A 21,494-nucleotide genomic window follows, 5' to 3' on the forward strand; every position below is an offset into this window, starting at 1 on the left:
TCCACTTGTCCCGTTTCTGATATTTATTTTTGTTCCCATTACGACTCTGAAGAAATATAAAACATACAATTAGCATTGATTAAAGCAACCTCTTCTAACGCAAATAGTCCAATGCATGTAATACTTTCTCATTTGGTAAGAATCCATTTGTAATCCATAAATCATCACATGGCCACTTGTCAGCGACTCGGTGACATTTGATCTAAAGCTCCATAACCTCGTTTCCATTGATGGGCAACTCTCGTCGACTTAAGGTGCACTCGAATTGGCCTGAACTCGAGTTAGAGGACAACGAGAGTTTAGTGAAAGAAAAGTGATATTTCCATAAGATGCTCGTTTTTGCCTGAAAGCTTGACATCCTGGAATTCATACCAGAACGTGAAGCAAAATCAATTCAAAGATAGATGTCGGACTGCACCCCAAAGTGGCAGCTCACTAAACTTGACTAAAAGCCATGGAAACGCACAGTGTGCCGGCATGGCAACTTGAGTACACACTCTCGAGTGCTGTGGTTTGTGGAAACGCGGTATCCGTGGTTGAGCTTTGGACGGGATATAGGTGTTGAAGGAGTATTTAAAGACTATTAAAACGAATTATTGCATTTTACCAGGTAAGGCCCACTGAGCTTTAGTGGTCTTTTTCAGAAGCGACCTGGCTATCACAAATGATAGCTCAACAAAATAGCTTATCATCACGTGGAAATTTATATCAGCCAATACTCTAAAAGCATGTTGGGTCTAAATCTTCGAAGGAAAAACCGGAGGACCCGGAGAAAAATTCATACCACCACGGGGAGGACATGCAAACTCAAGATATACAGTAGGCGTCAAGGGTCGGGATCGGACCCACGACCTCCTGCATACAAGGCGAGAGTTAACATCTCGCCACTGTGGCCTCAATGCAATATAGTATCCTCATAATGTGTAAGTGTAGATGGACAGCATATTCACGAGTCTCCATTGGCTTTATCAGGGTTTGAGACAAGATACTGACAAATCTGTATGCAATAGTATATTAATGTTGGCTATGGATGCCTACGGAAAGCTGTTATTATTACTACTGCTGGGCTTGTTTACCCCAGGAAAGCCTCACCGAGTCTCAAGACTCCTTCATGAGAGTCTTGCCATGTTTCTGCAATAAGGGGTATTGTTGCTGCTGAATATGTCATTCCAATTGAGTAATTTGCAGGTAATGTTTCAGCGTTGGGATGTTTGACCAATGCCAGTGACATTGTATGTTTTTGTTTTACTATGGGAAGAAAACCGGAGAACCCGAAGGAATTCAAAGGAGGAAACTAAACAGGGGGAGAACATACAAACTCCACTAAGAAAAGGGCTCGAGTTGGAAATAGAACCCAGGACTTTTTTTACTCCGAGGCACAAGTGTTACAACTGTGCCAAGCTGGTGTGTACTCTTGATAAGGCAATTCATAGTTTTATTGGGAGGCAGGTAGACTGGGGTGATGTGGTGTCTTTTTTGCAGGTTTCACTTCGAGAGAGGCTTAGCAGCTGCACTGTGGGTTATTGAGAGCATGCATATGGAGTTAATCGCAGTAGCGGAGGTGGAAACAAGACCTGGGTTTCGGTGGAGCATTTGGGGTCTGTGCGGATATGTTCGGGGCTTTTTATTACCTCTGGAACCGTTCTCTGCTGGTATCCTATCTCCCATGGGGTGACATTAGACCACTCGCTTCCCTTCAAAACAACACCTGGAGAAGATAAAAAGCAAAGCTAGCAAGAAAAAACTCGTCGGGAAGTACGCAAACGCAACGTGGGAGCCGACCCAGCAACACTGCGAGCCACCACACTCAAATTTTGATATCACTATGTAACACAATTTTTGTTCCTGCGTAGTAAGTGTTATTTCGTAATTGCTTGTCTAAAAAGTATAGAAAATGGCTATTATTCCCCACAAACTTTGCTTTTGTGACCAGGACAGTGATATCTTGAAATTTACCTATTTTCAATGAGAAAATGGGCGAATTTGTGTTTTTTCGTTCACAAAGTCAGAAAAAATATGAATCAAAATTAACATGTATTTATACTAAAGTTATGCAAAAATGACTACAAAAGATTTAGAAGTGAGTAGTTTTTCGAGATTTACGATTGTACTGTAAATCACTTTCACGAATCAACCCCCAAATGTAGTCTCCCATCATGTTCCCGTTAAACTGTCCTTGATAGCGGTGTTCAAAGTCCAGTATATCCTGGTGGAGGCGCTCGCCTTGCTCCTCCGAGTACGCTCCCATGTTCTCCTTGAATTTATCAAGATGAGCATCAAGGATATGGAATTTGAGGGACATCCTACAGCCCATTGTGCCGTAGTTCTTCACCAGGGTTTCAACCATAGTTTTCGACCTTGTGATTGCCCAGGAAGCCACAAACCACTGCGATAAAGCTGTTCCAAGTCGCTTTCTCCTTACTAGTGAACTTCTTTGGGAATTCATTGCACTCCAGGATCTTGTGTGGTCCGACAAAGACACCGGCTTTGACTTTTGCCTCTGACAGCTTAGGGAAGAAGGCTTGAAGGTACTTTAAGGCTGCCGACTCCTTATCTACAGCTCTGACAAATTGTTTCATAAGGCCCAATTTGATGTGCAGTGGTGGCATCAGCACCTTCCGGGGGTCCACCAGTGGCTCCCACTTTACATTGTTCCTCCCCACAGAAAACTGGGTCCGCTGTGGCCAGTCCCACCTGTGGTAGTGCGCCTTGGTGTCCCTGCTGTCCCAAAGGCAAAAATAGCAGGGAAACTTGGTAAAGCCACCTTGGAGACCCATCAGGAATGCCACCATTTTGAAGTCTTCGATGACCTCCCAGCCGTACTCATCATACTTCAAGGCGTCCAGCAAGGTCTTGATGCTGTTGTAATCCTCTTTGAGGTGCACCGAGTGAGGCAGGGGAAGAGACGAGTACTTGTTACCATTATGGAGTAGCATGGCTTTGAGGCTCCTGGATGAACTGTCAATGAAGAGGCGCCACTCATTCTGGTTACAGGCGATTCCGATTGCCTCGAACAGACTGGTCACATTGTGACAAAGGCAGCAAAAAGGTTGGTGACGCTTCCTCTGATCTGTGAATTTCACATTCTTATCCAACAAGTTCCACTGCTTGAGTCTAGATGTCAAAAGCGCGACATTGGATTTGGTGAGACCAAGATCTCTGATCAAGTCGTTGAGATCTTTTTGGTTGGGGTAGTATGGGTTGCTCTCCTCAGCTCCACCTCTAAAATTGTCATCTGGATCTACAACGTCTTCCTCGCTCTCTGACTTGCTGCTCTCTTCTAAAGATGGCTGCTCTCCGGAGGAGTGGGTACGGGGAGCTCATGGCAGTGTGGCACCGGAGCAATGGATGAAGGAAGGTCCGGATACGTGATAGCAGGTGCATTCTTGCCAGTCCGACGTTTGGAAGGCTCCACCATGCAGAAGTAGCAGTTGCTTGAATGGTCAGTGGGTTCCCGCCAAATTCTTGGGATAGTGAACTTCATGGCTCCCTTTTCCCCTCTGTACCATCCTACAAAAATACATTTCGCCCATGACTAATGTGTAAGAGATTCTCGCAACATTTTTCATGTATAGTTTCAATAACATTGAAAATTGTAAAAAAAAAAAAAATTAAACTTAGTTTTCAAATTTGTTACAAATTTGATAACATCAAATTCCGAGCAACAATTGTCCATCTTACCTTCCAGAGTTTTTTTTGCATTGCTCGCAGGTGAAATGAGGTGCCCAGGGTTTGTCTTGATCCCCGGCAGGCATGCCGAAATATGCCTTGTAGGCCTCACACATCTTAGCAGATGCTTCCACAGAGTACTTTTTCGCTCGTCTTGATAATTTGGCCGCAGACATAGCAAAATACGTCTGCCAGATGCTTGCAGCCTCTTGATGCCATCTCAGAAAAATGCAGATATGTATCCACTTAGGCAGCTGGAACTAAACTAAACTGGTGGGCTTAAGGCCCCTGTATTTATACTACTATTTTTATTACTGGAAAGTTCTAGAATGTTCTAGCAGTTACTCCAAGTTTACTCAGCACTAAATATATCTGGAATGTTCTGGAAAATAGGTAAATTTCAAAATATCACTGTCCTGGTCACAAAAGCAAAGTTTGTGGGGAATAATAGCTATTTTCTGTACTATTGAGGCATAAGCAATTAGGAAATAACACGACCCAGGAACAATTTTTTTTGTGTTGCACTGTGTATTCTACAGCCAAGTACTCGTGTGCGATGTGCGGGAGAGAGAACTGCTCTCGCAACAAGGATCTGGACCCTATGATGGATGACGGCTGTCGATGCATCACCGGATGCCTAAAAACCGACGAATGTGAACAGCCACTTCATCCTCGCCCGAATTGCACACTGCAAGACATTATGGAGAGCAGCTGCAAGCAGTTTGGACAGGTGGGGGGAACACGGGATGTCCACTATGTGGATGCACCGCAGTGGTGAGCCGCCCGAAATCACGGAAAAGCTTCCTAGCCCCAACAAAACAGCTTTGAACAACAAATTCACCGATGGGTACACGACTGAAAATGTGACAAACGTGGCCCGTCGCAATAATCAAGGACATCACAAACGCGCATCGACGTCGCTGAATAACCTTGACGGGAGTCGGCAGCTCAGAAGTCAACGTGGCCAAGTCAGAATATAAATCTTTATTAAGACTGGAGGAGGAATCCGATGAGCTACCAAGCTCTTTTCACATGTTCCAGTCGGGGTGGCTCAGAGAGTTACAACAAGTGGGGCCACTCTGGTGGCACCGACATGAGACACGGACCGTGGAGCATCCTGGAGGAGCCGTGCCCCTGAAGGACCTCGCCAGGGCTGCCGACCGGGCCACCATCATCACCATCAGCCTGATACTGGATAAATATACAGTTGTGGTGGCAGGACACGAGAAGATGCAGAAGGAGATTTGCTCTGCGTGTGATTGAACAGTTCAAAGTGCCCCCTACTCTGTTAAACGGTAGTAGCAGTGTTGTGTCGCAGTCACGTTGCTGGGGTTTTTGCCATGATTATTTACATCGTGGTTAGAGTATCACCAGCTGCACAAGTTAAATTGAAATGGATTTTAAGTCGAACCACTTCACTCTGCTCCATTCTCTCTGTGATTATTCTGTCTGTTATTTAAATTTTGAAGAGTGTAATGTCAAAAACTAAATTACAACTTGGAAGATTTTTACCACTGAAAATGTTTCCGAAATTGTGTTAATTGATATAACTGTTTCCAGTACACAGCCTGAAGAGCTGAATGGAGTTCAAAAGAACTCGCAAACAAACACCACCTTGTGAAAGAACAACTGCAGGAGATCCCTGGGTTTTGATCTTCCACGAAACTCATGGTCCACCCTAAATTGCATCCACTGCACAAACCATGGCGCAAGCAGCAGATGTGGCTACCTGATGCACAAATGGAAAATTAATAAACTCCAGTAGCAGTATGCGACTGGTCATCCAGAATAGACCATACAGCGTATAACGACGCAATGCCCCGATCCACAAACACGAAGGAGACATCACAGCAATGATGGATGTTGGTACACTATTCCGCTATTACTCCTGACATGGTTATCTAGGCTTGACCACCTGAATGTTAAATTGTAGTTGTTGCTCTGCATTAGCTATACGAAAGAGAGAAATAGTAGTAGGCATTTGATCGATGGTCGCCTTGTTTCACTCCTCTCTGGGTTGTGGAATGTAGAACTGGGCATTATAGTTTGTTGCGCGCAATACAATGAATGTAGATGTTCCCCAGATTTTTTAAGTATTTTGTTTCAACTACACATTGCTTTGGAGGTGGTATAAAATATCCATGTGAATAAGCAGTCAATTTCCTTCCTTCCGACATGTGAGCTGCCACAGCCTTCGGGGAGTGTGTAGTGTCAGCAGCATTGATTTAACAAGAGCAAATTCGACTGGTTTTGACATTAAGCATCTCATCAGCATTCAGGCATGCTTGAACCAATGGTGGTGAATTATTATTGAATAAAAAGTTGATAAAGGGTGCCTGTGAAAGTAGCAAGAGCAGACCAGTGTGCACTATTTTTGAAGCCCACATTCCAGCGTAACTGCTCTCTAACTAAAATGCCAGATTTGTCATGATTTTCAGAATTTGTGGTTAACCAGGTTTCTCCGGTGAGAGAATAATAATTGTCGATTGCCTTGGAGATTTCATTGGAGTAACTGGTTTTCAAGCTTTGTCCCTAACGTCCCCAATGACTGTGCGTCTATCTGCCACATACCTCCAGACGTACACCATCTGCAGGAGCCATGCTTTTAGCAGGGAGTTGGGTTAAATGGATTTCTCATGCCTGATAATTATACCACTTAGCAACATTGAGGGCTGACAAGACCACTGCGCTCAAGTCATGGCATCGTGCTGCATGGTTACCCAGAGGAGCTGTGTGGCTAATAGGAGGGCAGCATTATAACACCACATGCCAGTCAGTGGCTTATTGATTACACGCATTACCACAAACATCGTGCAACAGTGTGCTATCGGAACACATGTTTAGGGCCACTTAACAGGCTTCGATACATTTGCCATGGAGCAGGCAGTCGTGCTAACCCATGCGTAATGAGTCCACCAGACGAAGATTGAAATGACACACTCTTTATTTTCTGCACAAGCTCATGCCGCGTGCGACCACGTCACTCCGAATCCCACAGGAAGCGCCCTGATCACCCCACCTCATCCGGTGATGTCATCACTTTCTCCCTGGGCGTTCCCTCTCTCATGCCTCGACTTCTCTTCCCTTTCCTTCATGACATTTCAAGTGTAACCTGGGTTCCTGTGGGTATTTTATACCCCCGGATGACTTAAGTATTAGTACTACATCACCCCCCCCCCCCCCCCCCGAAGAAAAAGTCGTCATCGACTCAACACAACCTGTGAGAATCCAAGGCGTTCAGGGTAATTCCAACAGCAGGGGAGTATGGAAGGATGAAGGAGAAAAAAATGATAGACTTTTTGTCAGTCAATAAATAAGCAATTTCGAACTTGAGTTCTGTCACTTTGTGTGTGCAGGTGTGGTGTGTATGTATACAGAACAGAATTAAAGACCGTAATAAACGAGTTACCGTAAGACAAGGCAGTACACACAAGGTTCAAACGGACCTTCCAACCGTAATGATCGAACAACCGATGACAACCTGCGGCACAAAGGAATGACAATGTAATTTTCCTCCGTGCTTCCGTGGTCTTGCATGCGGTGGTTGTTCATCACCTTGGGAGCATTGACCGAGCCCGTGCCTGGGTAACCGGGCCGTGTAGCAGGGACGTGCGGTTAGGGGAGGCAGGGGTGTCATACTCCAATGAAAATAGCTGTTACGATAAGTAAAAAAAAAGAATAATCAAATATTAAGATTTTCCACTGATCTGTGTTATAATTGTCATTTCTGTATGAGTCAATAATTTTTATAGTCAAAATCACCAAATTTCCGGAGCTCCGCTGCAAATACAGGAAGAGACGAGAGGTGAGGCAGCGACGACCTCAGCCTCCCCTCTGATTGCGCAACCCCTCAGTAACTGGATGGAGCGTGGACAATAAGCGCGTGCCTGTTACTATCTCAGTATGTCACCAATGTAATGTTTGTAGACCCCTCCATTTCATGTCCTCGCATTCCATACTCCAGGTAACTTATTTCACGTGTTAAACCAAAAATATTTAGGTTCGCCAGTCTCGTCATGAAACTGCAATGAAAAAGCACCAGGGGAGGCAGCTATCACATCTGCCTCACTGAGGGGGATGTGTCGGACACGCCCCCTAGTGAGGCCACGCCCCCTCAGCGAGGCCACGCCCCCCTCTGTGAATCTGGATCTGACACTTCCCAGTGCCTCCCCAGCCATTGACCTCACCGCACGTTACTGCCGTGTAGCCGCAGCTCAGTCGAATGCTGCCGCACCTCCTTGGTCACGGGTGGTCCTTGGGAAGGAAGGCAACCTCCTTGAGGTTGGTTCGTCAGCAATTGGCTTCCCTGACCTTGGCAATGAGTGAAGGGGTGTAGGTGTTCATGGTAACCCGGTTTTTGGTGAGTGTAGTGGGTGCTTCTCCGAGTCTAGTGGTGCATCCGTGCTAGTGTTTGTCCGGTCAGGCTTTAGATGGGCGGGATGTACATACCATCACCAATGTCCTAATTGGACGCGTGCTAATTGAGGCCGAAGGATCTCTACAACTTTCACAGGGCCCTGCCACGGATGGTGCATTTTGGGCGAGGTCCCTAAGGGTACCTGTCGGCAGTGTAGCCACGGACTATCTCCCACTTCAAAAGGCAGGGGCGTCACTCCCTTTTGCCTAGCCCGTTCGGTCGTGGAACAGACAGAAGCCGCTGCAGTTTCCGCCGCTTCCCTCGCCGTCTCCCACTGCTGCATGACTCGTATCGCTATAGGCTATTTCGCAGCTTTAGCTGGGAGGTCACCCGATGGGTTTGTCTGGCTACCTACCGTACATCAAGTAGAACGGGGAGTATCCTGTCAGCATGCAGGGTCAACCGATTTGCCGCCAGGATCCCACCTATGTAAATCCCAGTCCGTCTGAGTGTCATTGTCCACTTGACACAGCATGGATTTGGTGGTGCAATTTAGGCGTTCTACCATACCATTGGTTTGTGGATGACATGGGGAAGTATGTACCTTCTTAGTGCCTAGGATGTTGCACACTTCCTGTATCTATTTTGTGGATTTTTTTGTACCCTGGACTGTTGAGAAGTTTTTCAGGGGCCCCTTTATCCATAAAATATCCATGCACAAATGCTTCTGCTTTTGACTGAGCTGTTTGATCCGCCAAGGGCCACGCCACTGGCCATCTCTTGAAGTACTCGACCCCTACTAGCAGATATTTATGAACTCTGTCGGTGCGAGGTAGGGGTCCAAATATATACAAGGCCACCAATTAGTTTACCCGCAAAATCTCGATTGATTGTAGGGGCACCTTGATCGGGTGTGCTGGCGGCTTTCGCCGCGCACATTCTACACGAGGCCATCCATGCGCGGATAACTGCCATAATGCTCGTCCAAAAATAATGCGTCTTAATGGTAGTGTTTTCAGCTCCCCCAAATGCATGAGGCGGCGGCCATACACCTCAACTGACATTTTACGAATGGAGGTCGGCACGATGACACAGTAGAACTGTGTGTCGATCACCCAATGTATCAACAGCCCTTAGCAATGGCACGAATGGGTTCAAGCGTCTCTACCTCCCATTGCAATTGCCGCCACTCCTCTTGGCTCAATCCCAAATCTCGATCGGCCAAGGGAGTCTCTGGCTTGTTTTCTCGTATGTGCACAGGTGCTGTGTGTTGGGTGAGAGTGGTTTACACCTGGGTAACCCCTTTGCACATGCACAAGTACCTGCTTCGGGCATACAAGATAATGCATCTGCATTGGTGTGGCACAACCCCTTTCTATGGACTACCACATAGGATACTTGCAGCCTTTCAATCCATCTGGCCAGAGGGTTGGTCGATATGTAACGAGTATTGCAGTGCTGCGTGGTCAGTCCGCACCTCAAATTTTCATCCGTATAGGCATGGGTTAAATTGTTGAACAAAATGCACAACTGCCAGGAGTTATACAGTGAGGGAAAAAAGTATTTGATCCCCTGCTGATTTTGTACGTTTGCCCACTGACAAAGAAATTACGTCTATAATTTTAATGGTAGGTTTATTTGAACAGTGAGAGACAGAATAACAACAACAAAATCCAGAAAAACGCATGTCAAAAATGTTATAAATTGATTTGCATTGTAATGAGGGAAATAAGTATTTGACCCCTCTGCAAAACATGACTTAGTACTTGGTGGCAAAACCCTTGTTGGCAATCACAGAGGTCAGACGTTTCTTGTAGTTGTCCACCAGGTTTGCACACATCTCAGGAGGGATTTTGTCCCACTCCTCTTTGCAGATCTTCTCCAAGTCATGAAGGTTTCGAGGTTGATGTTTGGCAACTCGGACCTTCAGCTCCCTCCAAAGATTTTCTATGGGATTCTGGTCTGGAGACTGGCTAGGCCACTCCAGGACCTTAATGTGCTTCGTCTTGAGCCACTCCTTTGTTGTCTTGGCCGTGTGTTTTGGGTCATTGTCATGCTGGAATACCCATCCCCGACCCTTTTTCAATGCACTGGCTGAGGGAAGGAGATTCTCACCCAAGATTTGACGGTACATGGCCCCGTCCATCGTCCCTTTGATGCGGTGAATTTGTCCTGTCCCCTTAGCAGAAAAACACCCCCAAAGCATAATGTTTCCACCTCCATGTTTGACGGTGGGGATGGTGTTCTTGGGGTCATAGGCAGCATTCCTCCTCCTCCAAACACGGCGAGTTGAGTTAATGCCAAAGAGCTCCATTTTGGTCTCATCTGACCACAACACTTTCACCCAGTTGTCCTCTGAATCATTCAGATGTTCATTGGCAAACTTCAGACGGGCAGGTACATGTGCTTTCTTGAGCAGGGGGACCTTGTGGGTGCTGCAGGATTTCAGTCCTTCACGGCGTAGTGTGTTACCAATTGTTTTCTTGGTGACTATGGTCCCAGCTGCCTTGAGATCATTGACAAGATCCTCCCGTGTAGTTCTGGGCTGATTCCTCACCATTCTCATTATCATTGCAACTCCACGAGGTGAGATCTTGCATGGAGCCGCAGGCCGAGGGAGATTGACAGTTCTTTTGTATTTCTTCCATTTGCGAATAAGCGCACCAACTGTTGTCACCTTCTCACCAAGCTGCTTGGCAATGGTCTTGTAGCCCATTCCAGCCTTGTGTATGTCTACAATCTTGTCCCTGACATCCTTGGAGAGCTCTTTGGTCTTGGCCATGGTGGAGAGTTTGTAATCTGATTGATTGATTGATTCTGTGGACATGTGCCTTTTATACAGGTAACAAGCTGAGATTAGGAGCACTCCCTTTAAGAGTGTGCTCCTAATCTCAGCTCCTTACCTGTATAAAAGACACCTGGGAGCCAGAAATCTTTCTGTTTGAGAGGGGGTCAAATACTTATTTCTCTCATTGAAATGCAAATCAATTTATAACATTTTTGACCTGCGTTTTTCTGTTCAAATAAACCTACCATTAAAATTATAGACTGATCATTTATTTGTCAGTGGGCAAACGTACAAAATCAGCAGGGGATCAAATACTTTTTTCCCTCACTGTATCCTTGTTACGCAGTAGCGTTCGGCCGATGATAATACCCGGTTGCCATATGCTAAGGCTCGGAGCAACCATTACCGCTGGGCCTGGCGTGTTTCGTGCCAATTCTGCACCGATGGTGGCTATCGATGTTGCTCCCACCAAATTTATTTCTACTCTCTCTGGAGGTTGCCCTTTTCCATCCCCTTGTTTTTCTGTCCGTTTCGAAGCCTCCGATGGGCTTGCCGGCCCGGGGAGGGTGGATTCCGTCGGTCATGGTGCCGCGCTTTTACCCGTCAACAGCACTGGCTCCTCCGTCCACGGCGCCGATGTCTCCCACGCTTCATTGTGGGCGGCGACCATCTCAACTGTTGCTGATGCTCATGGCATTCCCGCTCGAACCGAGGGTGAAGAAAAAGAAGCCGCCGTGGACGCCATCGCAAGATTATCAGCCATCTTTTCTTCCCGCAACTGTTGCAGGAGTAGCGTTACCGCCTCCGTGAGTTGATCGGCTCGGTCCGCCCAGGGCCTCCTTCTCTTGCGGAGTGGAGGGCTCTCAGACGAGTCGCTCCTCGCCTTTCGCCATCTTCCTTACGGTTTGGGGAGCCGTCCTGATCCCGTCTGTAGACCTGGCTGTCTTCGGATCACGGGTGTCTGGGGTGCTGGGAGTGGAGGTGTGCGCGTTCTTCTCTCTCTTCGCTGGGGTTTCGATCGGGGTCCTTTTCTGTTACTGCGTCGAGGCATCTTCGCGATTCCACTGTTGCCACCAACAGATGAAGATTGAGACAACGCACTCTTCATTATTTTCTGCACAAGCTCACGCCACGTGCGACCACTCCACTCCAAATCCCACCAGGAAGCGTGCTGATCGCCCCACCTCATCCGGTGACATCACCATTCTCTCCCTGGGCGTTCCCTCTCTCCCACGCTCCGCCTTCTCTTTACTTTCCTTTATGACGTCGTCTCAAGTGTAACCTGGGATCCCGTGGGTATTTCTATCCCTGGATCACGGTATTAGCACTACACGTGTAGTGACAAGGTGCCATCTGTTGACCAGGAGAGGTAATCACGAGTATGGGTGTGTTATATAATAGCCAACTAGGTGGGCATTACTTGCTTAAAGGTTAAAGGCAGGGTCAGTCGGGAAGCTCCGAGAACCTGCTCGAAGGTTCTAGAAGGGGGCGTGGCCGGACGCGGGGCGTGGCCGGAGGCGGGGCTTGGCCACGCCGGGAAGTATATAAGGGTTCGGGCTGCCGTCGCTGTCTTCGTCGTCATCTCTCTTCATCGTCTGGCCACATGGCCGATACTCTGCACACCTCCCATTGTCATCGTCGCTATATCAGTCAGCTATATACAGTGAGGGAAAAAAGTATTTGATCCCCTGCTGATTTGTACGTTTGCCCACTGACAAAGAAATGATCAGTCTGTAATTTTAATGGTAGGTTTATTTGAACAGTGAGAGACAGAATAACAACAAAAAACATCCAGAAAAACGCATGTCAAAATTTTTATAAATTGATTTGCATTTTAATGAGGGAAATAAGTATTTGACCCCCTCTCAATCAGAAAGATTTCTGGCTCCCAGGTGTCTTTTATACATGTAACGAGCTGAGATTAGGATGCACACTTAAAGGGAGTGCTCCTAATCTCAGCTTGTTACCTGTATAAAAGACACCTGTCCACAGAAGCAATCAATCAGATTCCAAACTCTCCACCATGGCCAAGACCAAAGAGCTCTCCAAGGATGTCAGGGACAAGATTGTAGACATACACAAGGCTGGAATGGGCTACAAGACCATTGCCAAGCAGCTTGGTGAGAAGGTGACAACAGTTGGTGCGATTATTCGCAAATGGAAGAAACACAAGAACTGTCAATCTCCCTCGGCCTGGGGCTCCATGCAAGATCTCACCTCGTGGAGTTGCAATGATCATGAGAACTGTAAGGAATCATCCCAGAACGACACAGGAGGATCTTGTCAATGATCTCAAGGCAGCTGGGACCATAGTCACCAAGAAAACAATTGGTAACACACTACGCCGTGAAGGACTAAAATCCTGCAGCACCCGCAAGGTCCCCCTGCTCAAGAAAGCACATATACATGCCCGTCTGAAGTTTGCCAATGAACATCTCAATGATTCAGAGGACAACTGGGTGAAAGTGTTGTGGTCAGATGAGACCAAAATGGAGCTCTTTGGCATCAACTCAACTCGCCGTGTTTGGAGGAGGAGGAATGCTGCCTATGACCCCAAGAACACCATCCCCACCGTCAAACATGGAGGTGGAAACATTATGCTTTGGGGGTGTTTTTCTGCTAAGGGGACAGGACAACTTCACCGCATCAAAGGGACGATGGACGGGGCCATGTACCGTCAAATCTTGGGTGAGAACCTCCTTCCCTCAGCCAGGGCATTGAAAATGGGTCGTGGATGGGTATTCCAGCATGACAATGACCCAAAACACACGGCCAAGGCAACAAAGGAGTGACTCAGGAAGAAGCACATTAAGGTCCTGGAGTGGCCTAGCCAGTCTCCAGACCTTAATCCCATAGAAAATCTCTGGAGGGAGCTGAAGGTTCGAGTTGCCAAACGTCAGCCTCGAAACCTTAATGACTTGGAGAAGATCTGCAAAGAGGAGTGGGACAAAATCCCTCCTGAGATGTGTGCAAACCTGGTGGCCAACTACAAGAAACGTCTGACCTCTGTGATTGCCAACAAGGGTTTTGCCACCAAGTACGAAGTCATGTTTTGCAGAGGGGTTAAATACTTATTTCCCTCATTAAAATGCAAATCAATTCATAATATTTTTGACATGCGTTTTTCTGGATTTTGTTGTTGTTATTCTGTCTCTCACTGTTCAATTAAACCTACCGTTAAAATTATAGACTGATTATTTCTTTGTCAGTGGGAAAACGTACAAAATCAGCAGGGGATCAAATACTTTTTTCCCCTCACTGTAGTTGGACTCCGACGATGGGGCTGTGTAGATGGGTCGGCTATGCGTAGCCATGTGTATATATGTGTCGCCCAGTGATTGTGCCTGAAGTGTGAGAAATAAATAAGAATCCCTCTACACGTTGTGTCTCAGAAGTCGCTCACTACAATGTATCTGCTCACGCGTGTGTTATGAGCATGGATTTAAGTGTTGGGAGCTGTGCACGTGTTCGTTTCTGGACTGTGAGCATGTATGGGGACAAATTTGCTTGGGTGAGTAGGGTGCATGTTCACAGTAATAATGTTTCTGTTGGGCTGTGTGTGCGTGCAGGGCTCGTGCGCTTGCAGTGGGATTGGGCGGCTGCAGCGGTCGGCCTGGAGTCATGGAATGCTGGCCCTGAGGACTGCAAGCCTTGCCGGCATGGAGGACGAGTCGTACTCCGGGAGTGAGTCCAACCTGGATTCCGAGGAGGAGGAAGAGGAAGAAGAGGAGTCAGAAGAGGATGAGGAAGAGGAGGACGACGATGACACCGCGAGAGATGCCGGTGAGAGTCCGTGCTCTTCTGTCTACGGTATCTTTTCGGCATTTTATTCCTGTCCTATGCCCAGTGCTTCGGGCCTGGGTATGGCATGTGGGTCGGGTGATATAAATGGGGCAAGTGCTTTTCAACGAGCGCCAGAACTATGCGCGAGTCATCACACTGGGCTTGGTGTCTGCAAAATGCAAAGAGAGACAGTTCTGTGCAAACGGTCACGGTGTTTGTGTCAAGATTCTGAAGGCTGTGGGGGTTGAACTGTCTTCATGGTAAGCTCTGACGGGGGCTGCATTTGCTTTGAATGTGACCCCCGTCCTGTTTCGTTAGGTCCACTAAGATGACACGCTGGTGGGCACATCTCGATTTGTTTACAGGGAACTTGCGAGCTGCAGAGCAGCCTGACATTAGCCTTGTAGATATCCCCATCGTCGCTGCATAGGCTTGTGAACACTTATAAAAACTTACACAAAGGAACTGCTGTTCTAGAATTAAAGCTTTCGTGACTGCAAGGATCCATACTCTTTGGTTCTATTGGGTAAAGTCACGTAGGTAAAAAATAAAATAACAAAAGTCACGACGTTTCGACCACAACACACTTGTGTTGTGGTCGAAACGTCGTGATTTTTGTTATGACTTTACCCAATAGAACACAAGTGTGTTGTGGTCGAAACGTCGTGATTTTTGTTATTTTATTTTTACCTACGTGACTTTACCCAATAGAACCAAAGAGTAAGGTACTGCTGTCTTGGTGTGGGCAGGGTGAGACGTGCATCGTCGGTAGGATTGAGTGTTGCTTTGTATAACGTATGTGCAGGTAATTTATCTTCCTTTATTGACAGTCTGATGTCTACAAAGGAAAATCTGCACTTGAATTAATTATGAAAGAGTAGGTGATATATTCAAGAATCAACTGTTTTATAATTTGTAAAACTTTATTCCTTCAGTCCGTGTCACACTGTGATCCTGCTGTGGGCCTATATAATCGTGCACAGTTATAATGAACGAGGACTGCGGGATATACGACCGGGGTGGGGGGTCGGAGCGAGATGTTAACTACCTCGTGTGTTCGATCCTGACCCTGACTCATGTTGTATCTTTGGAGTTTGCATGTCTCTCTCTCTCTCCGTGGTGATGTGGAATTTTCTCCGGGTCCTCCAGTTTTTCCTTCCACATTTAGAATCAACATGCATTTAGAGTATTTGGCTGCTATATATTTCCACGTGATAAGCCGCTTCGTTGAGCTATCATTTGTGGCCAGGTCGCTTCTGCAAAAGAGCTATATAGCTTCGTGGGCCTTACATGGTAAAATAAAAAGATTAGTTTTAGTTTTCGCACGAAGCGGACTCAGCACTGTGGGATGCGCGTAACGTCAACGTGCAGATGTTTGATGTGATGACGTCTCTGCTACACCCTTGCCTGCATGTGCCTAGATATAAGAGTCGGCGTTAATTATGATGGCGTCATCGCGTTGTCGTTCAGCCCTGTGGAGTGAAGTCACCCCGGCGAAACCCTTGGCGTTGTTTAAGGGACGATGAAGTGACGTGGACAGGGTATAAACATAAACCAGTGAAGAGCCCAACTTCTGGATGATTCTACCAATAAAAAGTTACTCTTCCAGAAAGTTTTGGCTCCCATTGGTTTGTATTGAACCCTCATCTTCCATGAGATTTTTTGATCATGGAAGTCCGCATTTAATTGTCAGGAACTTCCTTCTGAAGATGGGTTCCTGATTGGTTTGTATTGGACCCAATACAGACCCAATTCAAAAACGTATTGTCCTTGTTTTATGGTCTTTAGGAAGACTGTATGTGCTGTGGGTCTATTTTTTCTTGAACTTCAGGGTAAAAAATGTTAGATATTCCCAAATGCGACAATTTGCATGGAATGTAATTTTGTGCTTTCGACGTTCTGCTTGGGAAATATAGAGCGTGACGAATGGATACTTGTAAATTATGCATATAGCTGATGCATGGAATGTGAATCAGTGGGCCTCATAAATGATATTTGGTAGAAATGTATTTGTAATGGTTTATGTCCAGTTTGAATCTAATTGGTTGTTCTTGTGAGGTCTTGACCCCTGTTTAAGAAGCCAGATCAGGTGACATGATGATTCATACCTTCCTGGATCTCGTCGTAGTGGTGGTGTTTGATGAAGTTTTGGATGAAATGTGATGTATCTAATTGCTGCTAAGCCTGGTTTATGAGAGTCGCTCTTGACCCACAGTAAGAGAACAGAAACAATCCTAACTGGCGCTTGGTTAAACGCTTGCACGTGGCAATTTTGGTTTTTGGGCTGCGATGAGTGGTGGAACATAAAAAAATTGGTTAGGATATTGTGGCCTAACCTAAAAATAAATGATTACAATAAGAACATTGATCTCGAAAATGTACATGTTAAGCTAGCCAGGATGGTGGCTGGCGGTTGAGATGTTGTTGATGAGCGTTACTTTTGGTGGCGGTGCAGTGGTGATGCTTGCGCCTCGCAGCTAGAAGCGCCTGGGTCCGATTCCCACCTTGGTGCCTCCGGTTACTCCGATTTCCTTCTCCCATAGATAACAAAAAAATAAAACCAATGTAACTGGCATTGGCCAAACTTCCCAATGTTTAAAAATTACCTACAAAAGTACAAATACAAAGATATTCCATAGAGCCTTTAACAGACTGTTGGGGCAAGTGTTGTTAGCGAGCCCCTATGAAGGCCGGAACTGTACACGAGGGGGTCGGTGTCCAATACCACGCCCGAATGCCTTTGTCTCCCCAGTAGTGATGTTTATACATCACACCTGGGACTCATTTAAGGCTGAGTCGACCTAGGGGAGGCCCATGACCGGTTCACATAATCGTTACTGTTCTTGGCCGTGAGTGGGAATTGAACTCGGGTCAATGGGTTTGTAGCGCGGTGCGCTAACCACTGCACTACCACTCCTCACACACAAGCAAAATCGCACGCCCTACTGTGAAAAACTACTGTTTACCGAAATAGATGTTAATCAAATTTATTTATAAATGAAAAGATAGGTAAAAAATCACACGGTCTGTAAGAGAGAACGGTTTCCACAGCCCACATCAGAAAACGCAATGTCAGCGAAGCCAGTCTCGAGGTTCGTAGCGCTTATAAATGGGTGTGGCTGGTTGGCTGAGGCATGGCTCAGTCCACCAACGAGTGCTTGGATTGGCCGAAATTGGAAACCTGCATGCATACGGTAAACATACCATACTCTTTGGTTCTTTTGGTAAATTCACGTAGGTATAAAATAACATAAATAACGACGTTTTGATTGCAACACAAGCAATCATCATCAGGTGGGAAAACCACAGCAATAATTTGTTTTGCTGAAGTGGGAGAGAGAGCTGCCGTGGCAGGAGGTTATATAGGTAAGAAAGGGGGGAGGGGCAAGGGGGGAGAGGGGGGTAGGGGAGTGCTGCGTGAGCGCTAGGGAGAGAGGGGACGCGAGGCTGGAGGGGGTAGTGGGTGGGGCTAGAAGTGGGAGGCCGAGAGAGCTGGGGTTGCGGGGGGGAAGTTAACTTGGAAAAATAGACCAGTACCCGGCAGATATAGACAACAACCATAAAGCAGTTAAGGTTTTTCCTGGTTAATAACATCCTTCCAATGATTGCTCAATTTGTATCCATCTTCTCGGTTGAAGATCTGTATGTTTATATGTTTATATATCTGGATGGCTTCATGAACAAACCTTTGATAGTAGCCCGAAGGTTTGCAGAGTACCTTGGTCTCGGAAAAAACAATATCATGCGAGCCCACAGCGTTATAACAATGGTCAGCCATAGCAGAGGAATTGCTTCTGTCGTGTTTCAGATCTGCTTTGTGTTAGCGGACAGGGTCCGAGACATGTTGTTTCGTTTCCCCAATGTAACTGCTACCACAGGTACAACTCAGTTTGTAAACTCCAGGATATTGCCTATTTTTCCGAGTTAATTTCCCCCACGCATCCCCAGCTCTTTCGGCTTCCCACTTCTAGCCCTGCCCACTTCCCCCCCCCTGCCTCGCGTCCCCTCTCCCCCTAGTGCTCACGCAGCGCTCCCCTCCCCCTACCCCACGCCCCTCTCTCTCCCCCCTTGCCCCTCCCCGCTTTCTTACTATATAACCTCTTGCCACTCTCTCCAACTTCAGCAAAACAAATTTCTTGCTGTGGTTTTCCCACTTGATGATGATTGCTTGTGTTGCAATCAAAACGTCGTGATTTATTTTATACCTACTTGACTTTACCGAAAGAACCACAGAGTGTGGATTCCTGTAGTCATGAGTCAAATCAAGATTAGGTAAATATACCGTTCATCTAAATGTTTACGTCAGTCGAACCATTGGGATCCTATGAGAGGCGAAACGTTTACCGAAAAACCATTAGTTAACTGATGTCACTGTTAACCGAGGGACTACTGTAGTTTCTTATTCACCTCATGCTTTTACACATCTATCTTACAATAGTACGACAAATATCAGTGGCCTCTCATTTGGTCAGTTGATTGACATTGATTTTAATGCAATAGTCGTAACAACTGGGTTAAGGCTGAAAGTGAGTGTTTGGTTTCATGCGGGAGGAAGTAAGTGCCCAAAGACAATGTTCTGGGACCAGAGGGTGAAATGTGCAGCACTGCCACCTCCTGGCCACACCAAAGACAAATATCCCCCGAATAGCCTGAACAGACTATTGGGGAAAGTGCTATTAGCGAGCACCTATGAGGGCCTAAAACGGCACACGAGGGGGTGGGAGGCCAGCACCACACACCTTTGTCTCCGCAGTGGCAATGTTTACACACCACACCAGGTACTCATTTGAGGCTTAGTCGACCTAGGGGAGGCCCAGAACTGATTCTGATCATCGTCACTTGTGTTGGCCGTGAGCGGGAATCGAATTCGGGTACCGGGTTTGTAGTGCAGTGCGCTAACCGTCACAACACTACCACGCAGCCCGACAGCTAGAACACCTATAACATCTGGTATGCCATGATAGTGTGCCTACTCGAATACTAACCAGGCTCGCCTCTGATAAGCTTCTGAAATCGGATGAAATTGGAAGCGTCAATGGGGATTTGGTAATGAGCAAATTGTCTTTTTACGTTTTGAATATCTCTCAAGCTATTTGTAGCCGGCCAGGAGACATTGACTCAGTCCATCATCCCTCCAGGGCTGATAAATTGATTGGCACTTTGTGAGCAAGTCAACAGTGGTTACATATATGTACTCGCCCCCGCCATAGGAATGAGGATTTTCACCACATGTACACGGGAGATGCCCACTGCTTCAATGCTCATTTTACTAGGGAAACACTTTTACTTTTATATGTGACTAGCTGTACTACCCGGCTTCGCCCGGGACTTGGATTCACCACGTCCGGCCGCCTTTGTCTCCCCAGTGGCGATGTTCACACACCACACCAGTTACTCGTTTGAGGCTGAGTCGACCTAGGGGAGGCCCAGGACCGGTTAAAATAATCGTCACGGGTGGTGGCCGTGAGTGGGAATCGAGCTCGGGTCGCCGGGTTCGTAGCGCAGCGCGCTAACCACTACACTACCGCTCCCCCCACACACACACACGCATCCATAGGTACACATACACGCGCTTGCTGCAGACACACACAACTTTCAGTGTGCGTACGGTAGTAAACGACTCAAATAATAAACCAATGCATCGCGAAGAACGCCTTAGACCTGCAACACATTTGTATGGCACTTTACTCGCGGAGGGTTTGGGGGAGGGATGCGTGATATCAGCAGGCATACTGCGTAACGCTTCCGCATGCGGGTGACATCACATATGTGATGTCACAGCTCACTTGCCGTGCAAAATATATCCATTATTGCGCCCCCCCCCCCCCAAAAAAAAAGAAACAAGTACATTTTTTCTACTTTTAGCATATGGTGTACAGTCTGGAAACTACCCACATGTCAAATTTCAAGTTTGTTGCATGTCGGGAAGTATGCTAAACATTTCGAACAGACACACATATTCACAAATTTCCCTTTTATATATATAGATGAGTGTTACACGAGCTACTGGAGTGAAACTATAAAAACAAAACGTTTTTTTTATTTTACCAGGTAAGGCCCACTGAGCTATACAGCTCTTTTTCAGGAGCGACCTGGCCACAAATGATAGCTCAACAAAGTGGCTTATCACGTGGAAATGTATAGCAGCCAAATTCTCGAAACGCACGGAGATTCTAAATGTGGAGGGAAAAACCGGAGGACCTGGAGAAAAATCCATGTGACCACAGGGAAAGCATGCAAACTCCAAATATACAGGAGGCTTCAGGGTTGGGATCGAACGCATAACTTCCTGCATTCCTGCATCCCAGGCAAGGTAGTCCAAGCCTGAATAACAAAAGCATAGGGTGCATATAATGCGGGTCGCCAAGTTGTCTGTGCGAGCGAGTTAATGGGATTGTTGGCACGTATGGCGCCGGCACCGTATGCCGTTGTCGCTGCTTCCGACGTCTCCCCTCTGGGCCCAGGCTACGCGAGCCGTGGGAACGCAGCTGAACGACTCGGGAGTTACATAAGCGACGCCGCGTCTTGTCTCCGTTCATTGAGCCTTCGCTATTCACTTCCACTGCCCTGTTTTTAACGCATGGGTTACAAAACGATGCGTGTGTATTCTCGCTCTGAAGATGTTTGCCAAGCACAGTAATGATTGGCGCAGAAGAGCTGATGAACAGTGTTTAAGGCCGTATTGCCGTGGTGCATTGTGGGTTTCTGTCCCGAGGGTTGTCATCGCTTTATTTTAACCACGCGAGGGCCCATTTGGGCAATATTTGGCGCAGCGGGTTGGCACCGTGCTAACCCTCGTGACTCACAGCGAAAAGGTGCTGGGTTCCATTCCCAACTTGGGCACCTTTCTGTATAGTTTTTATGTTTCCCCCTGTTGTGCATGGGTTTCTTCCAGGT

At 46.8% G+C, this 21,494-nt stretch overlaps 1 protein-coding gene across 4 annotated transcripts in view; it reads left to right on the forward strand.

Moving 5' to 3' along the window:
• Positions 1–21,494, forward strand: part of RAD54L2 (RAD54 like 2) — a 112,866-nt gene that overhangs the window by 11,085 nt on the left and 80,287 nt on the right. For all 4 annotated transcript variants that reach the window (XM_032969726.2, XM_032969724.2, XM_032969725.2 and 1 more), the window contains exon 2: positions 14,384–14,597. In XM_032969726.2, the coding sequence (XP_032825617.2) occupies positions 14,441–14,597 (157 nt within the window). In that variant the 5' untranslated portion in view covers positions 14,384–14,440. The remainder of the gene's footprint in view (positions 1–14,383; positions 14,598–21,494) is intronic.

The sequence above is a fragment of the Petromyzon marinus genome, chromosome 42 (genome assembly GCF_048934315.1).
Source record: "Petromyzon marinus isolate PM22_M1 ecotype Great Lakes invasive population chromosome 42, UKy_Petmar_22M1.pri1.0, whole genome shotgun sequence".
NCBI lineage: Eukaryota > Metazoa > Chordata > Hyperoartia > Petromyzontiformes > Petromyzontidae > Petromyzon > Petromyzon marinus.